Source organism: Ursus maritimus, unplaced genomic scaffold (genome assembly GCF_017311325.1).
Source record: "Ursus maritimus isolate PB19 unplaced genomic scaffold, ASM1731132v1 scaffold_17, whole genome shotgun sequence".
NCBI classification, from domain to species: Eukaryota; Metazoa; Chordata; class Mammalia; order Carnivora; family Ursidae; genus Ursus; species Ursus maritimus.
The window spans coordinates 9,802,384-9,828,484 of record NW_024424119.1 but is presented as its reverse complement, the minus strand read 5'-3'; the positions used below and the strand labels follow the sequence as shown (position 1 = coordinate 9,828,484).

At 38.9% G+C, this 26,101-nt stretch overlaps 1 protein-coding gene across 2 annotated transcripts in view; it reads left to right on the top strand.

Moving 5' to 3' along the window:
* The window catches only part of BNC2 (basonuclin 2), a 419,913-nt gene that overhangs the window by 383,754 nt on the left and 10,058 nt on the right, over positions 1–26,101 (top strand). For both annotated transcript variants that reach the window (XM_040631459.1, XM_040631458.1), the window contains 2 exons: positions 15,356–17,325; positions 17,758–17,823. In XM_040631459.1, the coding sequence (XP_040487393.1) occupies positions 15,356–17,325; positions 17,758–17,823 (2,036 nt within the window). The remainder of the gene's footprint in view (positions 1–15,355; positions 17,326–17,757; positions 17,824–26,101) is intronic.

The window sequence follows — 26,101 nt, the reverse complement described above, 5'->3', positions numbered from 1 at the left end:
GAGAGCATTCCAAGTGAAAGGGACAGTGTAAGCAAAAATGCAGTGTCTCAAGAAAGTGTAGTGCCTTCACTGAAAGGTAAGTTGTCATGTTCAGCAACAAAGTGAGAGTGTGTATAAGAGAAGTAAGACTTGGAAGCTACATCTGGGCAGTTCGTGAATGCCAGCATGAAGAATTTATGCTTCAATCATTTAGCAAAGGGGAGCTATTCAAGTTTAGTTTGGAGGTAAGGATTGTAATGTGATCAAGAGGTATACTGTAGGAAAAGCAGCCTGGCATCAGAATGTGAGTGGGGAGTAGGGAGGAGGAGATGGAGGAACAAGGAACAATTACAACAATCCACTTAGGAAGGAATGTGGGCCCATCACTAAGCTTGTTAGGATAGGTTTGAAGAGACAGGTATGTGATTGGGCAGCTGAGTTAACCAAGGAATTGGTCAAAGGAACTTATCTTTTCACACCTGGATTTGAGAGAGAATAGTGGGAAAAGAGAAAGCAGGAGAGGCCACACTGATGGAGGCTCAAGTGGAGATGAACGGATAGGATAGGAGTGCCTTCTGTGCGAGGCATTTCAATACAATTCTAGACTCAGAATCCTGGTTTGAATCCTGTCTCCAAACATTACTAGCTTTGTGACCTCAGGCAAATTACCCAACTTTGATGCACCTCAATTTTCCCATCTATAAAGTGGGTTTGATAATAATACCTCAAACCCCATTTAAGTGTAGATGAACATAATACATATGTATTACCTAGAGTCTTCCTTGGCTCAGTGCAAAGTGTAGGCATTATTATTCTGTTTAATTCTCAGAGGTCTTGCAGGTAGCTATTTTCATCCTCTTTAATATATGAGGAAACCAAGACACAGAGACGATGTTATTTAAAGCAATCCTTTAGCTTGAAAATAGAATTTCAGTAAAAAATAGGCCTCTGTGTCTTTGTGTGTTTCAGATTTCTAGTTGTTTTGTTTTGTTTTCAGAATTCAGATAATTTTTTGAGCAACTGGCTAGTTACTTTGGTCTATAGGTGGAATCCCTACAGAAATCCTCAGAGTTGAAGTTTTCCTCATAGAAAGAGATGGAGCAAATGTAAGACAGAAATGAGAAATCACAAGATTGATGGGAAGACCAGATGAGGATTCAGGCGTTGATTAAGTATAGAGTTATTTGCAGAAGCTAAAGTGAAGGAAGAAAGGATATACATATACACATATTTATAATTGTAGTGGTTTATTATTCCTGTGTCCAATATTAAACTGACTGATTTAATTAATTTGTTCACTCCATATACAGAATACCAACCATGATAGACTGTTGCATTTTCCTTTCTAGTTCTCTGTACAATAGGATTTAATTTTGATCCAGAAAATGTCCAGCATAAATAAATGCAACACCATTGCCAAAAGCATTTTCCAAGAATAACAGATAATTTTCTGATATTTGCAAAGAAAAAAAAAAAACGGTGAGGACCAAATTTTAAATAGATGTATTTTGCTAAAACCATCATTCTCAACTTTTTCTCACCTCCAGCATGCTAATAATGCAGCTGCTTCCCCTGCATGAGTGGTCTTGGGGAAAGACTCTGTGTTTCTGTTGGATACCTGCTTGATGGTTAGGAGAGGAGTTCAATTCAAGGAAAAATGTTTTCCAGGTAGGGCTGGTATGGAGTTGAATAGAGTGCCAATTGATTGGAATCTACTCATCTACCCAGGGTGTTCTGTTTCCTAAGTCAAAAATCGTTTGCCGGGAGAAAAAGATAGTATTGGGAGAAAAGTACTAGACTGGGTCAGGGGAGCTCAGTGGCTTGTCCCAAGTCAGCCACATATTTTAGCCTCCTGACTTTGGGTAAGATACTTCTTTGTTAATTTTTTCATCTGTACGGTAATAAAGGTAGCACTAGATGATGTCTAAATTTTTCCCCAACTCCTACATTCATAGTATTAATGAATTAATTCACTACGGATTCATCTGGGCAGTGGGAATATAAAGTACAGTAATCCTGTGATAAAAGTATGAGCAAGTCACTGAAGGAGCAGGTAATTCTTGCTGGGAATGGGGAGAAGGGAGAAAGGGTGGCATAGGAAACATTTCATAGAGAGCTTCATTTAAGTTGGGCATTGAAGGAAGAGAATGACAGAGGCAGAACGGAGAGCGGTTCAGAATCAGGTAAGATTTTTCCATACTCAGGATCATTTATGACAAGTAGCTCTTTGTAGCTGGAGCTTTAGAGGTCTTTGCAGATGATGTTGGAAAGGTAGGTTGGGTTTATATTGAGGGGACTTCAAATGCCAAATATGGGAATTTATTATTTATTCTGTGCATAGTAGGGAACAAGTGCAAGGTTGCTAGGAGGGGAAGTGAAATATTCCTAGTCTCAGTTTTCAGAAATCTGATGAAAATGCATAAAGAGTGGTGATTGGGGAAACTCGCTATTTGTTTTCTTAATGACTGTCTTCATCAGTTAACTTATACCCAGGTACCTCTTGGCATTTGTATTGATCCTTCACAATTGTGTCCCTTCCTATAAACAGCACTAACTTCACAAACTCAAGAAAATACTATTTGTGCTCCTTTTCTTTGAGGTGACACCAAGAGCTTATCTCCCCTAAATGCGTATTATCTCCCCCTCCATGCCCAACCATATGGACAATACCATTAGCAAGTTTTTAAAAAAGGGGGGGAGGCAACAAAACCCAATATTAAAAGAAAGTCAGTAGCTTAAAAATTCACTTTCCTTAGTTCTGTCTCCATAGATAGCCCAAACAGTTAAAAATGAAAATCAGGAAAAATTTTAACCCCTTAGTGGTTGTCACAGTGATGTCAGTCCTAACTGGGATCTCTTTGGTCTAACACATAAAAAGAAAAGAACATTGTAGAGCACTTTCATTTTTGCCTGCAGCACTTGTTGATTGAAGCTGTATTGACTGAATGAGGGACAGACACTAAAATCACTCTTTGGGGATCCAAGGGAGCCCTAGGGATTGTGCTTAGAATCCATGAGGCCTGTCAACTCTGGCTTTCATGTTTTCCTTTCTTTTTGCTGCAGCTTTTTCTTCCAGCCTGCTCAGCAAGCACACCAAGAGGTACTGTACGTGCGTGCATGTGTGCGTGTGTGCTTCCACTGGATAGCTTATCATCAGTGCTGTGAGCCCTCCCTTACAAACTCATGGCTGTCATAGGGGGGTTTGATGCAAGCTTTCTCCACGCCCAACTCACTAAGCGTTGAAAGCTGGCCTTCAGATTGGTGTGGCCCAGTTACTTCTGCTTGCCAGTTATCAACCACCTTGGTGTCATTTAAATGGAGACGTTTTGAATGTTTCCCATTTCGAAATGTTTTAGTGTGCTCATTAAATGGCAGGCATCTCAGGAAGCCAGATGTTTCTGCCTGTTCTCACACAAATGTTTATTTACCCAATAATCTGCAGAATCATAGATTTCCAGATTATTTGCAATTGACGCAATCTTTTCTTTTTTAAAGATGCTCGTATTGTCCGGTGTTCCCTGTAAATTGTATCAGAGCAGATGTAGTCACCCTGATAGAGCAATGGACTAAACTAATTTCATTGATTTAAACATTGTTAAACAATTTCAAATGCAGCTTTGGAAACAGTGTTCTGAACCTGTTTAATAATGTTTAAAAATGCATCAATGAAATTGGCTTAGCCTATGGCCTTTATTACATTATCTGTTCTCAATTACATAGATTCTGTGTTTTATGTGTGGACTGGTTCTAAGTAACCTAAATAAATAAATAAGTAAATAAACAATGATCCCAGCTGAGGAGTATGGCTTATTCCTAACCCACTGGATTTGTTTTAGAATGGGTAGATCGTAAGAAGTACTTCAAGAATGCCCTATCAGCTGTGAAATACTAGGAAGTGCCTTCAGGAGGGTGAGCTGGTGTTGGTAGTCCAGTGTGCACCCTTCTCCTCTCTCTTCCCCTTCCACTCACCCTCAGTGCCATTGTTGTGATGCCACCACTGAATTCCACACCATCAGCCTTGAAATATAACCTAAAACATTAAATATGTTTTTACTAATTGTGACCTGCTAAAATCACAATTGAAGCTCTCTGTCGGAGCATTTTTTTTTTAATTTCAGAAACAGTATTTAAGTGATGACATGCAGTAATTTGTTCATTCTTCTGTCAGTATAATTTACAAGGCAGTGGCAGATAAACATAGCAATACAAGATTCATTTACAGTGACACAATGGCAGATACACAGAGCAGAACCCTGCCTATGAGATAAAGTGGACTGAGTGACTTATGCAGTAATTAGGGGATAATTGTCATTAACCTCACAAACAGTAGTTTACCCATATTGTTTAAAAGGCTCCAGGATGCGTAATGACAAGGTAATCTGTCAAAGCGCTAGGGGGAAATATTAATAAGATTTGTGCAAGCCTGGATAGAAAATATGCAGAAAGCGGCCACATTAAGCTAATTGGTGGATGAATATACACTTGTAAAAGTGCTTCTAATGGCACGTTTGCTGCTCTCCAAATGACTACCGTTAATGTGGAGAAGTGGGCTGCTTAGAAAGTCAGGACTGCTGGGACAAGAGGGTATTAAGGCATGCAGACGCAGTTATTACCTTGCTCTATAATGCATGCTTCCTTCTCTTATCCTCCTTTATTTTGAATTTCTGAGTTTTTTTGTTATGGTAACCTATAGTGATTATTAACTCTGATTATTCTGTTTTTGATCTGCATTTGTTCAGGAAGCCACCAACCCCAAATCACCTCGACTTCGTGGCCAAATAAAATGTGTAATATCTACTTTGATAGCTGCTTATAAATATACAGAAACTGTTAATGCATACGTAGATTTATAATTATACATACACGTGTGTGGGGGTGCCTTTTATAGGAACACATTTAATCTGAGCAATCAAAGGAAAGTATATCCATCAACAGCCTTGTGTATGTGTTACAAGTAATAATGTGTTGTTCCCTGATGAATGCTAAAGCAGGAAATTAATCTTTGTGTTCTACTGCCGTTCTTATACCCAGAGAAGAACAAAGTTAAATCTCCCAATACATCTTTCTGTTCAATCACACACTCCGTCCTCCGTGTGTTTTATAGAATACTCAGTCCTTGCTGTTTTATGGAATACTGCTTAGTGAGCACTCAGTCCCTTTCTACCCCTGCTCCCTCATATCCTAATGAATATGTTAAAGTTCCTTAGGGTTGTTCAGTCATCTCCAGTTGTGGAGTAATTCAAAGCATAGTATGTGAAATAGAATCTTATATTTAAGTATATAAAGCCCCAGCACAGACCCCTAGATCTACACGGAGGCTTTCTACAAACCCAGTGGCAGAACTTTGGTTATAGAGAGAGAGGTAAATGTGAAAATGCCATCCTCAAAGCAAAAATGTTAGAAAGGACTCTGGTAAGTTCTGTTTATTGCAAAGCAAGCAGATTTATAGCTGTCCTAGGACTCGGGCTTTCTCTTTATGTCTGAGGGGAGAAGAAAACAAGACCACTTTCAGGGACCTTTCTTCTCCTTCCTCCTGTTTCTAGTGTCATCTCTGAGGATTTCAAACTGTTCCTTTGCTGTCCTGAACGGTAAAATGATTTACCTCTAGCATCTCAGCGGTGATCATCCCCAAGTGAATAACTTGTGTCTATTTAAAGGGTTTAATTGGAGGGAGAGTCTTATGTGCAAACACTGCTCTTCCTTGGAACTACAAAGCTGCTGGAAGACCACAGATATTTACTCACAGCTTTATGGAGGTACACATTTATTTTGGAATGGTTGATTCTCAGGTTGCAGAGTTCTCACACACCCTAAGTGATGGGATTTTGAGGGGTTCCCATGGCATCTTAGGGACTTTTTGAGCAGTTTCCCTAGTTTTCAGACAAAGTTTCCATTTGAACTGATCACTGAATTGACTAGGAGTAAAAATTAATCCAGAAAAATGAGTACCTCTAATTATGTCACTGACAAGCTGCCCCAGACATAAGCTTCAAGAGAAGCATCTAGAATATGTATATTCTAAAAATAATTTGTATACAAGTTGGTTAAAAGGAAAAATATTAGCCTAGAGTTTAAAATGATTTTAATTAAAATTATTATGTGTGTCTAGATTCTCGGCATAGATAGTCAAGTGATGCAATTTGAGAGTCAAATAATGGAATGTTGGTGTAGCAAGCCTTAGAAAGTCTGCTAAGACTTTCTTATACAGGAGAATGCCAAAGCTGGGTGTTAGTGCTCTGACAGCCAACACAGCTGGTCACTGTCAAAACCAAGACTGGAATTTAGGTGTTACTTACATTCTTTATATCCCTCTAAGTTGGACTATGTATAAGTGATGTTAAATCAAAAATCTGAAACTTTAGGATACAAATTCTTTTCTTGCTTACAGGTACAGAGTTAGATATTCTGTGCTTACGTTAAGGACTCACAGGTAATTTTATGTGGGAGTTTGGTATACTAGGAGTATTGGCTGGGTTTAACATTCTCTATTTTGAAACTTAAATGATTATTATTAAACATTAAAATGTATCATGTCTATAGAAATTTCTCAAGTTTGATTTACAATGGAGCTAGGTAATTTGAAAAATACTTTTTGAATCTTTGAAGTGCAATTCTAGACATTACAGAAAGTAATTTACGCCTCTGAATTTTTTTTTTTATATATGGCAAAGCAAGGCACCTGCTTTATTTATTTGCAAACAAATGCCCATAGAGGAAATGCGTATGGCTTGTTTTAAGCTAGACAAGCTAAAATTCCTGGGTACAAAGAAGAAATCCTGACAGGCCTTTAATAGAGCTTAGTTGGAGCTTCTGTGATTAAATGTGTTGTAACCCTCGAGTGATCTATCATAATCACAGTTTTTAAAGTAAAAATGCTATACAGACTGTGACTAAGGGGAAAAAAAGCGGTAGTTCTCTATAAATTATATATTCTTATCTGGTCCATAATGAAAAACATTCTATAGCAAAGTGAATTTTTTATCAAAAGTCAAACAATATGTTTTAAAAATTATAAGAACCATTTAAAACTACTACCCTGGCATTTTGATAATGTTATTTTGGTTAGAGAGGTGATCAGTTTGGGAGGACGTATTGTTCAATTTTTCAAGAATTATTTTTTTCTCTTAAAAGGTACCTTTTTCGGTGAAAAGTATTTTCAAATGTGGATCAGAAAAAGGGTAGAGATTGATATGTTGAAAAATGTCAACACCAGTACCTAAGATTACAGAAAATTACCATGTTGCTTTTTCCTTCTGCTACCAACTCCAATCAAGGGCCATGCTCATCAAACGTCCACTTTCATCCGAGGAAAGGCATTCCTTGACTTTGTCCCTTTTTTTTTGCAATTAATTCGATATGCCTTACCTCACTGTACCACCATTTCCCATAATCCAGCATTTTGAATGTTATAAGACTAATTTATAATGAGGTTCATGTACAGAAGGAGTAAGCCAAGAATGGTAGTCGTATCTCTATATACATGTGCATATTTCGGTACATGCAAACGTGTATGATAAGTAACTTTTTTAAAGCCAATCCCTATGTGCAAATAGTGTTTATGGAGAGGAGACTTCAGTGTTAGCATATCTACTAACAAAGGACTAATAAAGTTTTCCTTTTGACTGAAAGTTCTGTAATGCAAAGTTTTCTGAGAGCTCTAGCGTACTGACCAATGGCAGACCCTCCTGTAGCATTCATTTCTCCTTGGGAAGAAAAAGGAAGAATCAGAAAGATACTTCAGGTCAAGGTTTTTATAATCTGGACATACTGAATTGATCACCAGCTTCTGTAATCACAGCAAGCCGATACCTAGCTCTAATGTTTGCACGCTCATTTCATGACAATGATGTTCTTGGGTTGATGAGGAAAAGCATATTTGTTTTCTTTGCAAAGGGGATGTTCATGTGGATAAACGTTAACAAAGTACAGTCTTGATTATTATTAGTTAAAAGTTTTTCTTTTCTGTGTGTCCCACACCCTGTTGATTCTTTCTCTTGGGACACCTTTGTCCTAGAGAGGAGTGGAGGAAGCAAGGATGTGACTGGTCAGCTTTATATTTTGAGGGTAAAGCGATGCTCTTGAGAAACTCTGCAAAATACAAATTTCCAAATCATAGAAATGGAGTAGGGTTTTCATTACCCAAAACAAACGTTGCCTTTTTTTTTTATCAGGTCTAATTTGAACCATTTGGTGCAATCATGGTATAAATGAGTATGTTTCATTCTGCCTACAGATATTACAGTTGTTTCAGCTGGCCTAGAAACATTAGCCTAAAGTAGTGGAAAAGCACAATCACATAAAAGAGCTCTGTGTGAATAAAGAATGGTATAATTTTGTTTACTTACACACCCAGACTGCTTCAGTGTACACTGTATATGCTAGTGATGCATCTTGCTCAGTCAGTGCCCTCCAAGAAATATGTGTTTAAATGTAAATTTGCTAAAACAAATAAGCATGCCAAGTTCTTTTCCCACATAATTTCAAGTGTTTCTCAGAAATTATCACAACATTGCTTAAAAAATTTCCCTAAGTACTTCCCAGAATCTATTGCTTTCAATAATTTTTTTCTTTTACCATTTTTATTCCTCTTCCCTTCTTGCCTGCTTACATACACACACATGCAGGCACATAGACACACAAAACTTTGACCCATGCACAGTTAGAATTGCCAAGTCATATAAATTATAGAGATAGATAAAATTTAACAAAAAGGGGGAGGGGAAATTGGCTGTGATATAAGCGGAGAACACCCAGACCAGTTAAACTTTTTGGTTGAAGAGAAAAGTTTTAAGAGTGGCTTGACTTTAGAAAGACAATTTAAAGGGAAATATCTGCATGTTACATACGGGCCCATCTGAGTCCTAAAACAGGTAACTAGTGGGGAAGAGGGATAAAAGAGGACTGAAAGTTTTATGACTTCTATAATTTTTTCTTGAACCACATGTAATATTCAAAGGGTTCCCTTCCACAGAGTATCTCCCTCAAACTCCTGCTACTTCAGTCCTCAGAGCCTGCCCTCTGCACTCACAAGTGGCACCCATGATCTCTCCATTCCCAGACCCCATCTATTAAGTTGATGGAATGCCCCTGGTCGTATCATCGGAGATAATGGTCTGAGCCTATCGCTTGCTCCTGAGGTGACCCAGCAGTTAGATGATATATTTCCTAATTTCTGGGTCACATCCTGACACATGTCCACCTAACCAAGCATCCAGCACAAAGTCAGACAGAGGCAAGCTAAGGTGAATTAGCGGACAGCTCCTCATCAACACCATCCAAAGTATTCGTGAAGGTGCGTGCACACAGTGCATGTCTGCCGCACGTCAGTATTAACTGGGCAGAGAAGCAGTCTCCAGTTTTTATGACTATGCCCCCCATTAGTAAAAATGTATGAGCTTGTACCCTAATATATGTAAAGCTGTTTCTAAATTAGTAACATATTACTGTAAAGCCACATATAAAACATAAGCAAAGAATCATCTTTTAGTTAAAAAAAAGAAAAAGGAAATTTTTTGTTTACTCCCTATGTCACAGTGGATTATACTACATACCCTACTGATGGGAGAGACATGTGTGTTTGTTATTCTGGTCACAAAACAATGCAGGAAACAAGAAGTAAGATGGTCTCTAAATAGGGAAATTTATGAATGTTGAGTTCTGAGTGTGACTTCATGCAATTTGCATGATTTAATGTTTTAAGTCAACTTCATTGAGGTATATTTTTGCATACAATGAAATGTACCAATTTTAAGTGTATATATTCATGTAAACATTGATACATGTCATGTATCTGTATCATCTAAGCATCTATATCATGTCATGATATACAACATTTCCATCACCCCAAAAAGTTCCCCAGTTGTAGTCAGCCCCTCTCCCCTGGCATCCACTGATCTCCCTTCTGTCTCTATAGTCTTACCTTTGCCAGAATTTCCATGATGGGAATTGTAACAGGTAGTCTTTTGAGTCTCATTTCTTTCATTTTTAGCATTAGTGCTTTTGAGAGTCCTCCGTGTTTTTTACTGTGTATCACTAGTTTATTCCTTTTAAGTGCTCAGTGTATTCTATCACATAGCTCTCCCATTCTTTATTTATCCTTAAGACTTAAACATCTAGAAAACCAGGTAAAATTTATGATTCATAGCATTGTTTCATCAACTGTTAACTCTACAATTACTGTTAAATTTTACCTGATAGAGTACCGAGCCTACATTGTCTTGAAATTTGACAATTCTCTACCTTCTACCCAGCCCTATTCTTCTTGCCCTGATATTTGAATTAATCCTGAAGGATAAAAAATAGAAAATTCCAATGGGAAACTGGTCATGAAAATGAGTTGCCAGCATGGTTACGTTGGAATAATTTAAGATAGCGCACTTCAAGTCTAGGCATGAAATCAAAAAGTACATCTCATGAACCTCTGATTTTGTTTTAGGTGGTCAGCCTTCTCTATAGCTCAGTATCATTTAATTAAAAGTTTTTAAATTATATCAAAGAGGAAGTATTTTTAGCTAATCATTTTAGGATCTTTAAAAATATATGCCTTAAATTTGACTGACAAGAAGTTCACGTAATAAGAACAGAAAATTAAACTATTCTCTGCCTCTCTTTTTTAGAGTTAAACTATTTGCTTATTTCTTAATAATTTGAATAATGCTACAGCAAATAAATCCTAGATCTCTGCTCTGTTCACTGTTCCTCCGTCATTTACATTCATGGACAGAAAGAAAGGTATTGTTTTCCCTCTGTGCTGTGGCATGGTGGGGCCTGCCATGAACACAGATGGGTTCTTTCTTGGACTAAGGGGTCTGTGGCTGAGGTCACCTGACAATCTCATTATCCTAAAGTGTCTTATCTGGTCTCTATCTCTTTACATCCTTTCCTTCTCTACTGTCCCTTTCCCTTAAGTAAGAAAAACCAACCAACCTCACTTTGATCTTAAAACTATGAGTCATATACTGTGTTTTAACGTGAAGAAAGGGCTTAAATAAAACCATTGAAACCATAACAGTTGATTCTACTACAAAAAATATTTTTAAAAAGCAGTCTGCAGAGCCATAGAGAACCAGGTACCAGATTTCTACTGAGTGATAATCACCAGTTCCAGCAAAATAATAAAAGGAAGTCTGTTCATTTAAAATACTTACATGTAAATATTTTAAGTGTTTTATACTTTTTCTGAACCCAGTAAAACTGGTTTATAAGTTAGGATTATTTGGGCTTACTCATCTTTTAATTAATAGTATAGCTGGTTATTTCACAAGAAATCAATACTTATACTAATACCTTACATTTCACTTAACAGAGTAAATCTTATTATCCTCATTTTGTAAATAACAATTTCCAATGTAAAGGTTTAAAGGTCACTGAACTCTGGTTACAAATGGGAAGGCCTCAAGGAACTGACTTACAGACTGCAAAATGGAATGGGAAGGAACAGAGTCCAGTTACACACTCTGCTGTGATTTATTATTCCTGCACAAGACCCATGTCCCAGTATGGGTTGGTCAACAGTCAGGACATTCATACTGGTCTACCAGACTGAATTTTTGTTTTATTAATGTTTATTCTGTGAAAATGCCTAACTCTTTTTACAGCTTTTACTCACTCTGGTACAGTTTATTTGACACGGCATGGGGGCCGAGATTTTAGATCTTGTACTTCTTGAATTATCTGTGAGGAAGGACCAGTTCCCCCTCCCCCACCCCCCATCAGTTTTGAGCCAATACTTAAATAAAATAAAAGGAAATTAATAAAAAATCATCACACTTTTTGTTGCTGCAGCAGTTGTCACATTGTCTCGAAGTCTTTTAAATGATTGTTCTCAATTATTTGTAGACTGGTTTAAAAAAAAAAAAATTGACAGTGGTCCTTTTTCAATAGCATGTAGACCACTCATGGAAATTCTTGCCTTACCACAGGAGTCCCAAGCCACTGTTTTGAGAATCACTGCACCCGAGCGTGCTTATCTCTGTCGCTGAGATCTTCAGGAAAAAAGAACCCCGGGCCTTCCTTTTTCCTCTTTGGTGACTTCCAAATCCCATTCAGCCAGTTCATCCAAGGATGTGCTAACCGATAGCCATTCCTAGCATTGTGCTTGCAGACCGGTGATGTTATAGAAGAAAGTCAACTTCTTTCTTTCTGCAGTTGCTATGTTTATGAGCATGATGATACTAGATGCCCTTGATCAAATATGAATGGTGGCTTCTTTGGAAATAACTCTGTGATGCTTAATATTACCCAGATGCAGAAGGTGCCCTGTCAGGGGAACCCCAGTCTGAGTGGGTAATGTGGATGTTTGTCCTGTTTCCCAAGCACATTTATTTGCAAAGATGTTACATTGTCCTTCTATGTAACTATAAATTGCTGTTTCTGTTACCACTATAAATGAGGCTTCTCTTTTATGATTCAGGCTACCAGCAAAGTTCTAAATCTTGCTTACCTAGACCTCTTCCACCAGAAGTAAGTGGTTTAACGTAACAGTTCCATTTTAGTGGAGACAGCTACTCAAGACTAAAAGAGGTCTGAAAGGCAGTGGTTTTAGAAAGAGCGGCAGGCGCTGTGGCGGGCCAGGAGAAAAGAGAAACCATATGGGACTGCTGCATTCTGTTGGGGGAGACAAGATAGGAGGGGGATGGAAAGGAGATGCCTCAGGTGGGTTTGATCAGTTGCTATGGTTTCTGAGGGCTGTTTTAATACCAGAGGCCGCCAGCTGTGTAAGTACATTATCGACATGCAGACTTAGGTGCAGGCTACCTGGGAAGGAACGACTGTGCTGCTCAGGTCGCGTTGCAGCCTGAGAAACGATCCACAGTAAAAGCTTCCATAAAAACAATTAAGAGAGTGGATTTGATGGTAAAAGAAAAACAGTGTAAAGGACATTGCAGTGCTCCAGAGACCAGCCTTATTCAGGAGAAGTCCTATTCCTTATTGTCACAGACTCAATGTGCCCACCTGGGAAATGGCATTATGGATGACAGCCGTTACACTCCACGAACTTAGAGTCAAAATTTTTGGATTCGAGTCCGAGACCCCAAGTTAGCATCTTGACAACCTCAGCCAACCATCCCCCTTTCCTTCACTCCTGGCCCCTCATCTGTTACACATTTGCTGAGCTCTGGAAGCTATTATGAGGTTCAAATGAGATAATCTATACAAAATCACAATTTATTTCTCTATTTACCTATAACACCAACACTACCCCTAGCTTTGCCCTATTCCAAAAAAAAAAAAAAAAAAAGGATGTAAGGGATACCGATTGCTTTGAGTGATTCTTTTTAAAAACTGGCTGTTGCAGGACTCCAGGATTACCCAGAGTCTCCATATATACATATCATTATGTAAGTATTTTGAGCAGATAGCTGCATGAGGATGTTTGATCTGAAGGCTCATGTTATCTACAAGATGAAAGAGGGACCCTTTTCGTAGGAATGGACACCCACATGCACATACCCACACGTATACTTTGTGTAAAATAATAGAATGCTGGAGTGAGCCTTAGGAGGAATGGCACGTAACTATTAGAGCTTCTTTTTTGTAAAGTAATTTAAATAAATGATAAGTATCTCCTTACCAGTTGTCATGGTTCAGACCATACAGTTGTGTTCCAGAGAGAATTTTATATCACCGGGCTGAATGGAACAGTCTATGAGACAGAATATTCCATCGCAAAAGTAGCATAGTTCCCTTTATCCTGCTTCCCCTCACGATGCGTTCTTTGTAAACACAGCACAGTTGATGAAACTAAGAAATTAAGGTTGGTACCATACTATTAACTGATCTAGAGACTTTATTCAAATTTTGCCAGTTTTCCCACTAAGGGTCTTTTTTTGGGATGGTATCTCTAGACTCTCACATTACATTTATCTGTCCTGTTTTCTTGGTCCCCTCTGAACTGTAACCATTCTTTGGTCCTTTTTTAAAATCTTTACTGACGTTTACACTTTGAAGAGTACTAGCCACTGTTTTGTAGAATGCCCTTCAATTTTGGTTTATCTGATATCTTCTCATGATTTAGATTGAGGTTATACATTTTTTGGCGAGAAAAAGATGATGTGCCCTTCTCAGTATATATCAGGAGGCACACGATGATACTTAACACGGGTGATGTTGACTTTGGTTACTTGGTTAAGGTGGTGTCTGCTAGGTTTCTCCATTATAATGTTATGGTTTTTCTCTTTGTAATTAATAAGTATCTAATTTTGTTTTTTAAGAAGATTTTTATGTTTTCTTAAATTGATAGGCAGGTTGGGGCAAGTATTATTCACAGAGGTTGTGGAAGTGTCCTGTCCTGGTTAGGAAGAATGTGCCCTAGAAAATGATGGAGTCATGATTTAAGTGTTTGAATACATTTCTCCCAGCCCATGCTGAAATGGATTGCCTGACATTACATTGCAGGATTTTTAAGTCCTACCTCCAGGCAAATCTCATAGTTACTAGCAAAAATGAAAGTGTGAAATGCTTTTTAATGTATATTTAACAACACATAGTCTGGTGATTACTGATGTGTATTCTCTGTGGGCTCCCTTTGCTATCAGAGGAGGATGTTAAGAGACAATATTTTTACACATTTATTCTATCTAAATCCATCACATGTTTACTTTCTAAATATCTATAACCGTCACTTATAACAAGATAATAAAAAGTCAAATACTTAAAGTCTAACTCAAACTTTGAATCATAGGATTACAATCAATTTTCAGAAAAACAACAATCACTGTTTTTCCTTAACTCTACCTTATGAGAGTGTCCATTAGTAAATGACACTAAAATACAGCCATTAAAGAGAGAAAAATACAGTTCAGTAATGGGGCCACAGACTGCAAAGCTCCTTTTTTCATCGTTTTGATTCAGAAAGTTATATAATAGCTCCCATTTAAAGGAATTTTCATCATTGAAGCCAGTATCGTGTCTGCTTGTGTCAAAGAGGTAAATTTCACAAAATGTACTTAATCCCTTCCTATGGTGTCACTATTTAATATGGATTCAGGTACCATTTTTTTGCATTTTCCCTGGGTTGCACAGCGAGAGTTCACATCTTATACTAATATGTGCTAAATAGTTGCATTCCATATAGACCATTGTTGTTAAAGTAGCAGTAGCGAAGGCATGTTAGATCACAGAGCCCCAGTGGTCTACATGTTGTTTGCTATGACATTAAACTCAAATCTGTTTCTCTAACTGTGACTCTAATTACTGCAATTGCATGGCAGAAAAGTTTGCTTTGTGGGTTGATTTTATGAACAGTGCTTGTGTGTTTTCTGCTGTCACTCTCTATTTCATGATCAGGCAGAGCACCTTCAGTTGCATTGAATAATTATGCACAATCAATAAGTTTTTGTGTTTATCTTTGTTGTTTCTTTGATGTGGCCTCTAGGATGCTGCCGGCAAGGTACTGGACCGCTGGGCCATCATGTCTCGAGAAGAGGAAATCATCACCCTTCAGCAGTTTCTGCGGTTTGGAGAAACCAAGTCCATCGTGGAGCTGATGGCAATTCAGGAGAAAGAAGGGCAGGCCGTAGCTGTACCATCTTCAAAGACAGACTCAGACATAAGGACTTTCATTGAGAGCAATAATCGCACCAGGAGTCCCAGCCTTCTTGCTCACCTAGAGAACAGCAACCCTTCCAGCATTCATCACTTCGAAAACATCCCCAACAGCCTTGCATTTCTGCTTCCATTCCAGTACATAAACCCAGTCTCAGCCCCACTCCTAGGATTGCCTCCAAACGGGTTACTGTTAGAGCAACCAGGACTGAGGCTGCGGGAACCAAGCCTTTCAACCCAGAATGAATACAATGAGAGCAGTGAATCTGAAGTATCTCCCACACCTTATAAGAATGATCAGACACCCAATAGAAATGCCCTGACCAGCATTACTAATGTGGAGCCCAAAACCGAGCCAGCCTGCGTATCCCCCATTCAGAATTCTGCCCCAGTCAGTGATCTGACCAAAACTGAACACCCAAAAAGCTCATTCCGGATTCACCGGATGAGAAGGATGGGGTCAGCCTCTAGGAAAGGAAGAGTGTTCTGTAACGCATGTGGGAAGACGTTCTATGACAAAGGTACTCTCAAAATTCATTATAATGCTGTCCACCTGAAGATCAAACACCGATGCACCATCGAAGGTTGCAACATGGTCTTTAGTTCCCTCCGAAGCCGGAATCGCCACAGTGCAAACCCTAATCCTCGCCTTCACATGCCCATGCTACGAAATAACCGAGACAAAGATTTAATTCGGGCCACATCAGGAGCTGCCACCCCTGTCATAGCAAGTACAAAATCAAGTCTCACACTCACAAGCCCTGGCCGGCCCCCAATGGGTTTTACCACTCCCCCACTAGACCCTGTCTTACAGAATCCTCTGCCTAGCCAGCTGGTGTTTTCTGGGCTAAAGACTGTACAGCCAGTTCCTCCATTTTATAGAAGTTTACTCACTCCGGGGGAAATGGTGAGTCCTCCAACCTCCCTCCCGACCAGTCCCATCATTCCAGCCAGTGGTACCATAGAGCAGCACCCCCCACCACCCTCTGAGCCCACAGCACCAGTAGTGATGATGGCCACTCATGAGCCCAGTGCCGACCTGGCACCCAAGAAGAAGCCCAGGAAGTCCAGCATGCCTGTGAAGATTGAGAAGGAAATCATTGATACCGCTGATGAGTTTGATGATGAAGATGATGACCCCAACGATGGTGGAGCTGTGGTCAACGATGTGAGCCATGACAATCACTGCCACTCCCAAGAGGAGATGAGTCCAGGCATGTCTGTGAAGGACTTTTCTAAACATAGCAGGACCCGGTGCATTTCAAGGACTGAAATAAGAAGGGCTGACAGCATGACTTCCGAGGACCAAGAACCTGAGCGGGACTATGAGAATGAGTCTGAGTCTTCAGAGCCCAAACTAGGCGAGGAGTCCATGGAAGGGGATGAGCACATTCACAGTGAAGTGAGTGAAAAAGTCCTGATGAGCAGTGAGAGGCCTGATGAGAACCACAGTGAGCCCTCTCACCAGGATGTCATCAAGGTGAAGGAAGAATTCACAGATCCCACTTACGACATGTTTTACATGAGCCAGTATGGACTGTACAATGGTGGGGGGGCCAGCATGGCAGCCCTGCATGAAAGTTTTACATCGTCTCTGAATTATGGCAGCCCTCAAAAGTTCTCCCCAGAAGGTGACCTGTGTTCTAGCCCAGACCCCAAAATCTGTTACGTGTGCAAGAAGAGTTTCAAAAGCTCCTACAGTGTGAAGCTCCACTACAGGAATGTTCACTTAAAAGAGATGCATGTCTGCACGGTGGCTGGCTGCAATGCTGCCTTCCCCTCTCGCCGAAGCAGAGACAGGTCAGTAAATCTCCATTGGCTGCTCCTGCTGGGGGTGGAGGGTGCCAGTCATGTTGGACTCAGCATTAAAAAAATCCAACTTAGATGTTTTTGATGCACTGTAAAGATTGTCCACAGTGACCATGAGATAACCAAGCTGCCATGCTCATGAAGGATTGTTGCAGTTGGTGCTTGTTATGATTAAGCATGCAGAATCATACGCCATCTTACCCTGTAATGCACGCCATTTTTCTCTGTGCTCTGTGTATGTGTGTATGTGTGTTTTCCCATGCATCTAGGTGTGAATAAGTTAACTATGTACACAGTTCCCTGCTTCCTCATGAAGCTTCACTTAGAAGCCGCAGCTTCTGTTATATATATTTCTGCTTTGCCTTGTGGCTTTTTAATTAAATCAATATATTATCTTCATACACACATATTTATCCAATATAGAAACAGAAATTTACGGATGGAAAGAACCATAGGTCCAGGACATCGAGACAGCCTGCATCTCCGTAGGTATAACCAGAAATGTTATCATTCTTACATGAGTATTCAGTGTGTCCTTGAATTCTTTTAAGAGTCATGAAAATATCAGAAGAAAATGGGACTAAAATAATTATTTAATGTGGGGAAATGGTATGGTGGTATGGGTTTCTGTATTTTAACTTCACAGTGTCTTTGAGCACATCTCTGAAATACAGTCTGTCGTGGGAATTATGCACGGAAGGGGAGGCATGCATATACTTTTAGGATCAGTTAGAATATATTATGTCCAGCCTTGAGATGACATCAGACCTTAGCTATGTGGCTACAGCTCTGAAACAGTTGGGTTTAAACAGAAGCAGCTGGTCTTAAACCTCCAATGTTCTTTTTCAATCCTAAAGAAAATGTAATATAAATGGAATGTGTCAAGGTGGTCAGTGGTGGGGTAACACAGTCATACTACACTTGAGGAGATAAGCTTGCAAGCAGATCATTTACATAATACACCACCCCACCCCAGAGTCACACACCAGTTAATTCTTCCTCTTACGTCCGCTGTGGCTTTTTGGTTTTATGCTGTCTTTTAAAAATATTTTTAGACAAAATGTCATTACATGGTAGAAATCAATATAGTAGAAGACACAAAATTAACTGGAAAGTTTCCAAATAGCCACCCCCCAAATTCTCACGCTTATCAATTGGGTAGAATTCTTTGACAAAGTAACATAAAATAAAAGTACCACTGAAAAGTAGTGACCTGCTTCTAAAATACTCGGTTTTGTCTTCATATTTAAAAGATACATCTTTTTAAAAATAAAAGTTAAATATTTTCCATAGTACTGAAATCCAAGGGGCCCAGTCCATTAAAAGCAACGTTTCTGAGAAAAACAAGTGGCTCTCTTTATGCAACTCAAAACATGCTTTGAAGAGAAATCTAAGCTCTTTAAGATTTCCCCTTCCCCACCCCTCTCCCCCACTTCCATTTACCTTGTTCTGTAAAAACGGTTTACAATCACAAAGTCCTTTTCAGGTTCTCGTTATCGTTGACAGTACCAGAACACAGTAGATAAGATAGCTACAATTTGAATAATAAAATATAACACTATACACAACCTCCTACCCCCAAGTTTGTGAGTAATATTCATTCTTTTATATTTGAAATAGTGCACTTGTGATAATGAGGTTAATGCATTGGATTTTTTTTTTTAACAAAAATAAAAGACTCATGAAAACCTGCATAAAATATTTATGGAAATGGAGTGTTTGAAGACAAGCCAAAATTTAAGCTTATTTGCATGAATTCCTATCACAGTTTTAGTTGGTTTGCTGAAAATACTGCAAGTCATAACACTGGCATAAATGGCTCTGGGACCAAAAGGCTACAATACCCGAAGCGTGGTGCTTTCATTTATGTCAAACCAGTAGAAAACACAAGCACTTGTGTTCTTATGTCCAAATGCATAAGTAGGTGCTGTTGAAAGGGTGGTTTGTCTAAGGAAAAACATTTATTAATAGCAGGAGAATATTTCAATCTCCATTTTTATTCTAAGGATTAGGAGCTTGGCGGATGACTAGCCATATGGAAATTTAGAATAAGTGTCTAGAATACCTGGGATATTCTAGGGAAGCAGAGTACAGATACTCTCCCATGTGTGTTCAGCCATACAGGAGACTGCAAACCTCAGAAGACAGGTGATACGTTTCGTTTGGGTGAAATCTCACATCACAGCTAATCTTTATAATTCTGGAGTTGTGTAACACATGATAAATGAAGAAAAGCAAATTGAAAAAACATACTGTGCAAAGAAAGTTTTTTGATTCTCGCTTGAAGTTTTGCTTTTCAAGAATACTCACATTTTATCCCAAGTTAAAAACTTCACAAAAACTATGATACTTCTTGACATTCTTTTCCTTAAAACAAGTGTTCATCCTTGTTGAGTCTATGACTCGAATTAACATATGTTGCAAGCATAGCTACCACCGCGTAACCAGAAACAGTGATGCCATCAGGGTACCTGCCTCTTCCTGCATCTCCACAGCGTGAACTCAGACATAACCATACTCCCATTTCAGCCAGTTCTTATCACTTCTTCCACTAATGTTGACTTGTAACTTAATCTCCTGTTTAACAGAGCCTCTTGGACTACATCTCGGATCTACCACTTGGACTTACCTTCCCCCTTTGTCTTCACTTTTGCCATATTAGTCACAAGAGCCCCAGGAATCTGGGTCCTGCTTTTTTTTCCTTCAATTCACGATGAAGCTAAGGCAGATTTTCTTACCTTTCTCTGAGCCAGCAGACCTTCCCAAACAGAAACGCTTCTTTGCTTTAATCCTGCTGTCCTCAGGCCTATTTCTCTCCTTTCCCCAGAGTCTTGATTCATCCATCCTTGACTCCACAATGTCTTCCTTGTGCAAATAAAGCATTAGAGGGGATTTTGAGTGGGGGCTGAAGTGTGCAGGGCTACAGGATATGTATGATAAAACTAACAGAATAACCCTCTTCCTTCTGTTTATAAAAGCAGTCCTCCTGTCTTCAGTCTTACACACACACCTTACAGAAGTGATACCCAGGTCTTCTTGGACTTTTTCCAAAATGGCTGTACACAAGGGAATTGCGTTTTTGGTTTCCAAATAGGCATGTTAGTAAGATACGAGGAGAAAGATGTTAAATACTGTGTTTTATGTTTGGCAGTTAGAGATTTCCAGGTCTTTGCTTATGGTCTTCCTAGATTTTATAAGATCAAGTTGAAGATTTTGATAAGCAAGAACGTTCTTTGTCTAAAATCCTACAAAGGGAGAAGCGCTCGGGGGGTGATAACGTGCATGGTTTGTTAGGGCTGAGGGTTCTAAGCACAGTGTCGAAAGTGTCCTTTTTTTATACAGTTGTGACTGAGTGTGAGTGTAATAAATTCAGAAGCAAAGAGGACCATTCCACACTAATGACGGAGAACAGTATACACAAAGATCAGTTCATCCAGTCACTAGGTGGCTTTAGGAATAATTTTTATTCTGAGTTATAGAAATGAAATGTAAATTATTTTCTCTGTGAAGAACTATGGCACGATAAGGTGATTACTGAAGTGTTTATGTATAAACTGATAATGTAATATAGTGTTAGACCTGACACTCCCCTAAACACCCTTCCTTCCTGCTTGTTTATCTCTTAACTTTTCTGCTACTAAGATACTGTTCTTTCAAAGATCAGGAAGCTGGCCCTCCGTTTTGTTCTGAAGTATGCACATGAAAAACTCCCAGGAAAGAAGAAATTGTAACTGGCTTAGAACCTAGTCTTTATAAAGGAACTTTTCTTGGAGACTTGTCATAGTCAGAATTAGCTGGGCCTGGTTTACCTTTGGTCATTTCTCATCATCTGTCTTGAATTTTGATCCCTGGGCTGAATGGCCATGGATCACCTGTGTATAAGGGAAGCCCATTTATAAGTTACACTTGGTTTTTATTAAAACAACAACAACAACAGCAAATAAATGCCCTTCAGTCCTCTTCCCTAGAATTTCTTATCATTTGCTGATACGTTAAAATCTATTTATATCTGTTTTAGTGATTGGCAATTTTAAAACTCCCTCAACTAAAATGAAGACTTTGCACACAGAAACGAGGTAATCTGCCTAGAAAGAACTGTGTATCCTTTTTTTTTTTTGCATCTCACGTGATCTTCACCATCTTTGTTCCTCCCTTCTGAGAATAGTGGCTGCTGATTGCCAGAGTTTGTCTTAAATTTTATTAGAAAGGTAAGCATGTATGCTTAATCTTCAAGGTGTAGGAAAGATGATTCAGCCCCATGAATAAATTTAAAAACAAAATAATATTTGCTTAGGGTGATTTATAAATAAATATGAGGCAACCATTGGTGCCAAGTGTGAACCTTCTCTTTGATTGCTAGTTAAATCAGTCCAGATTTAAACATGTAAACTTCTTGATTTGTATGGAGGAAGACATCTGTATTTGGTTTATTAAAACCTGCTGATGTCTCCAGAACTAAATTTGTTCCTATATAGGCCTCTGGGTAGCTGTAGCTAAAAAGCAGAGATGGATAGTTTTTGCCTGTCTGATTACCTGACTTCCAGCCCTGTACAGGTGTGCAGGAATAAATTAACATGAGCTACCTCTGATGAGCCACCGCATACATTAACAACAGAGGTGAAGATGCGAAAACATGCTACCTGCCTCCTGTTATCACCTTCTCAGCAGCAACATCCATTTTTTCCATCATTCTCTATGTTTGGAAACTTAGAAAGAACTTTTCTAAAGAGAGATTTTCAATAAATGCACATGATTTCACTACCTTCAAGAAATGAGGCACTTAGCACCAGTTCAAGATAACTATTAGTATATTTGCCTTCATATAATTAGCTGTCAAATACACTGTGTTAATTTTCTTCAAGTACAAGAAGAGAACATTTTAAAGCATTTCACTTCCTGTATGTTTGCAAATCAAATTGAAACTCTGCTTTTCCAAAAATCTTTTATAAAGTGAAGTTGTGCAGGTCCTCCGACACTTAAATGTTAAGGAAGAGATTTCGCCTCCTTTACTCTATTTGGTTTCACAATAGAAGCCAGCAGATCAATAGGTCTTTTGTACTTATCTCCATTACTTTCCATCAAAGGCAAACAAACAAAATAAATCCCCCTTCTGAGTAATTGCTAGTTGTGCCCTCCTCAAGCGAAACTTTGGTAGTAAGATAAACTTTGGTGTCATTCCTGTCTCTGGGGTTCTTTTTATATAGTGGGAGAAGAGCAATGAGCAAAACGGTCTCCTTGTATCATGGGGAGAGACTCTGACAAGCCTAAAGTGAGCCTCGGATCTTCCTAATGATCTCCTGCTGGCCCAGCTGGATGTAAGACAAGCTCATTTAAGCCTCTGCTGACCTTTCACTCCTCCACTCCAAGAACTACACCAGTCACTTCCACCGTCTTCCAGACTGAGTACCAAATAGACAACGCAGCTTAATGGTGGATGAATGACAAAGAGATTCTTACACATTTCTATTGATGAGAGTTACATTAAATCTCTTATCGATACATACCTTCCATTGCACAAACATGCTTCCTACACACTCCTTACCTTCCCTGGAAAGGAACAAGCTGTTTCTCTTGCCAGCATTATCTTGAAAATTCAGGCAAAAATTGCACTTAGAACAGAATGTACATACTGAGTGCACAGGCAGTATGTTTCACGATAGCAACACTCTGAAAGGGTCATCTTCCTGATTTCCACCTCCCAGGGGTCTGCCACCATTACCTGACACCCTGATTGACCTTGTTGGTCATAATTATCCTTCTACATAATTATTTAAGATACCTGTTTCTGATTGTGATCATTTTTCCTTTTTAAAAAATGTAGGCCATTCGCACTGAGAGTGGGTTGTAAGACCACACACGTACATTAGCAGTCGATTATATCCGTCCTGTCGAGAGTGGCTCTCTCTTAGGTGAAAGGCTCCTTACCAGCTCTCTCTCGCTGTGAGCGATCATTTGTTGTTGTGCTAAGAGGAAGGGAGACTCTCCTCTCTCTGTTGAAATTTCTTAGTGAAGGTCGGGCTAGAGAGCATTTCTTTTTCTTTTTTTTTAAAGCCTCAGAAATAATTTAAGGTTTTTGCTGTAAGACTCCCACAAGCTTCAAATAAATGAATGTGGCAGAATATGAAAGGAGTTTACACTTGCCAAAAAATTACAATGTCATAAAAAAGGGATTTAGTAACTTCAGTTCTTGAGTGCCAAGGTGTGTGTGTGTGTGTGTGCATGTGTACACGCATGTGTGAGAAAGGAGGAGGCTGTGAAAGAAGAGGAAAGAATAGTTTGTAGGAGAGGACAGTTTTTCTTCAGTTACTTACCATAAAACTACACTTTTAAAAAATACCTAGATTTTATGTCCCAATGCAAGCTGCTTGAATTAAAACAGGAGTTGTAAATTCCTGGTAAAAAGCCGTTATGCCTGAAGTGTTAGTGATCTTAACTCTAGTACTTTATGGAGTTTATTACTTCTTTTATTAACTAGGGGGAAAAATGTTACCCACTTCTAGTTCAATTCTTTTTCTTGCTTGCTCTAATTATTTTGACTTTACCTTGGGAAAAAAAAAAAAAGCCAAGTGTTTCTAGCTGAACATATATAAGTGATGCTTCAGTCTCGCTGGAGCATATATCAATCTGAATTATTACCAGCTATTCAAAAAATACGCTAACGTCCTAATCTAAGTGCATCCGCGTAAGGTATGTGTGTTTATACATAAACATCCACATAAATAAGCATATCAAAAGACAGATCATCCTTAATTGCCAGAACAGACATCTTCATCTCAGAAAGTAACATATGAAGTTACTTTATCACGTTGTGGAGAAATAACCAGATTTTGTAAGTAAAAGGAGACAGATTTGGACAATGAGCACAACAGACATTCAGAAGGAAGCCTCTTCGGTCTGATGGCCAGCTGAGGGGGGCCTCTCTGACTCTGCTGCCTTTTTAGCCTGCTCTGTCACTGAGGGGGCACTGGTGGGTCAGTTCGCTCACTAGTAATTGTGTTTTACAGACTTCTAAAGCAATTGGCTCAGTCAGTCCCAATTCAATAAAAGTAGAGAGCAAGAGAGAGAGCACTTTTGTTCTATTTTTTACGTGAAATTATTTCATTCAGCAGTCTGTCTTTTTTATTACCGGGACTTGACATTAGCACTCCAAGCTATATTAGCATCCATTTCAGCAGTTCAGTAATGGTATTAAAAAAACACTTAACTTCAACGGTGAATGGTTGTATGACAGTACCATAAAAAATCCACATTAAAAAAAAACTCATGTATTTGTCCCAGCAAATTATTTTTCACTTGTTTAACCACTTCAAAACTATGTTCTCGTGATGGGTGTTCACGAGGACCTTCTTGTTCTCAGAAGCTGCCAGTGGTGCTGCTCTGTTGATTGGGGAATTGGGGAGAGAGGATAGGAAAATCGGTAGGGAGAGGGTAGGTAAAGATGCTGTTTACCCTGTAGTTAGATTACCTTCCATTCATCAGCACAGATAGAATTGGCAACCTCAGAGCACCCAAGGTGAAATTCTTGGATCCTCATACATAGCTGGGATTTGATTTTGAACCCAACACTCTCCAAACTTGGGAGCAAAGCCTAACTACTTTGGCACTGCAGTGTGCTCATAAATGACTACATTAGATTCTAAATTTTGATTAAACATTCAGTAATTAATCAATGGTAGACATGAAGCAGTTGGCAAGGTCCAGAGCTGCAAAATGTTTAAGACATAAAACATTACGAAGTAATTAGAATATGCTCCTTCAAGAGAAGGATTGCCTTCAATAAAGAGGTAAATGATAGCATCCTGTTTATTGTGGACGTAGGCAGCCAGAGCAATATGATAAACTGCTGGAGATACACATATCAGTAATCATCCACATTATTAGTGCCATTAATCATAATTCCAAAAATATGACAGCAGCAGCCAACTTTTTGACCAATTTTGCTTCTGCCTGTTGGCCATTATAACTTTGCTAATAGACTGCAGAGCTCCTGTGCGTGGCAGTTTGCATTGAGAATAGAAGGTTAATTATATTTGAGCTGCTGATTTTTTCTCTCCTTGGAAAAGGCTTAGCACTTTGACAATCCCAGGAGCTCACTGTTGTTAAACCAGTAAAAGTACTTTATTGAAATTTTCTTTGTTGGTCAGGAATGAGGAGATGTTTCAAATGAGATATAAGCGCCAGGCTGGGATAGCCGCTAATGTTTCTTGCTCCAAAGTGATCCTTGGGCAGCAAGACGAACTGCAGTGTTTTCTTTAGATCACTTTGTTCTCTCATTTCTCTTTTGCAGATGGGTAAAAATTTCAGCACTAAATGGAAATCCCATGAGGAAATCCCACAGGATTAGTGGTAGTCTCGATACGGAGGACTTAAGAAGTTGGGGGAAATGGTCCATAATATTGAGAGAAATCAGCAGCTTTTTAATATAAAATTCTGCTATCCCTATGCTCATGTGACTAAAAAGTAAAAATAATTTCACAAAAATTGAATGTTTCTAAAAATTGAGATATTTAGTAGCATCGGTGCCTTGCTACTTAGTTAACTGAAGTTTTCATTAGCACATTTGACATCATTTAACCAAAAACATAAATTAGATTTTGTGCATCCTTTTTGTTCATGTATCTTAAGTAGTTTCATTTTTAATATAGAATTCCAGATAAGGCCATAGCTAAATCATAATACTGAGGGTTTACAGGATTCTGTCTCTTCCCTTGGGGAACTCAGACATTCCTCATCTTACCTTTCTAAAAGATCTTAAGTTAACCATTTT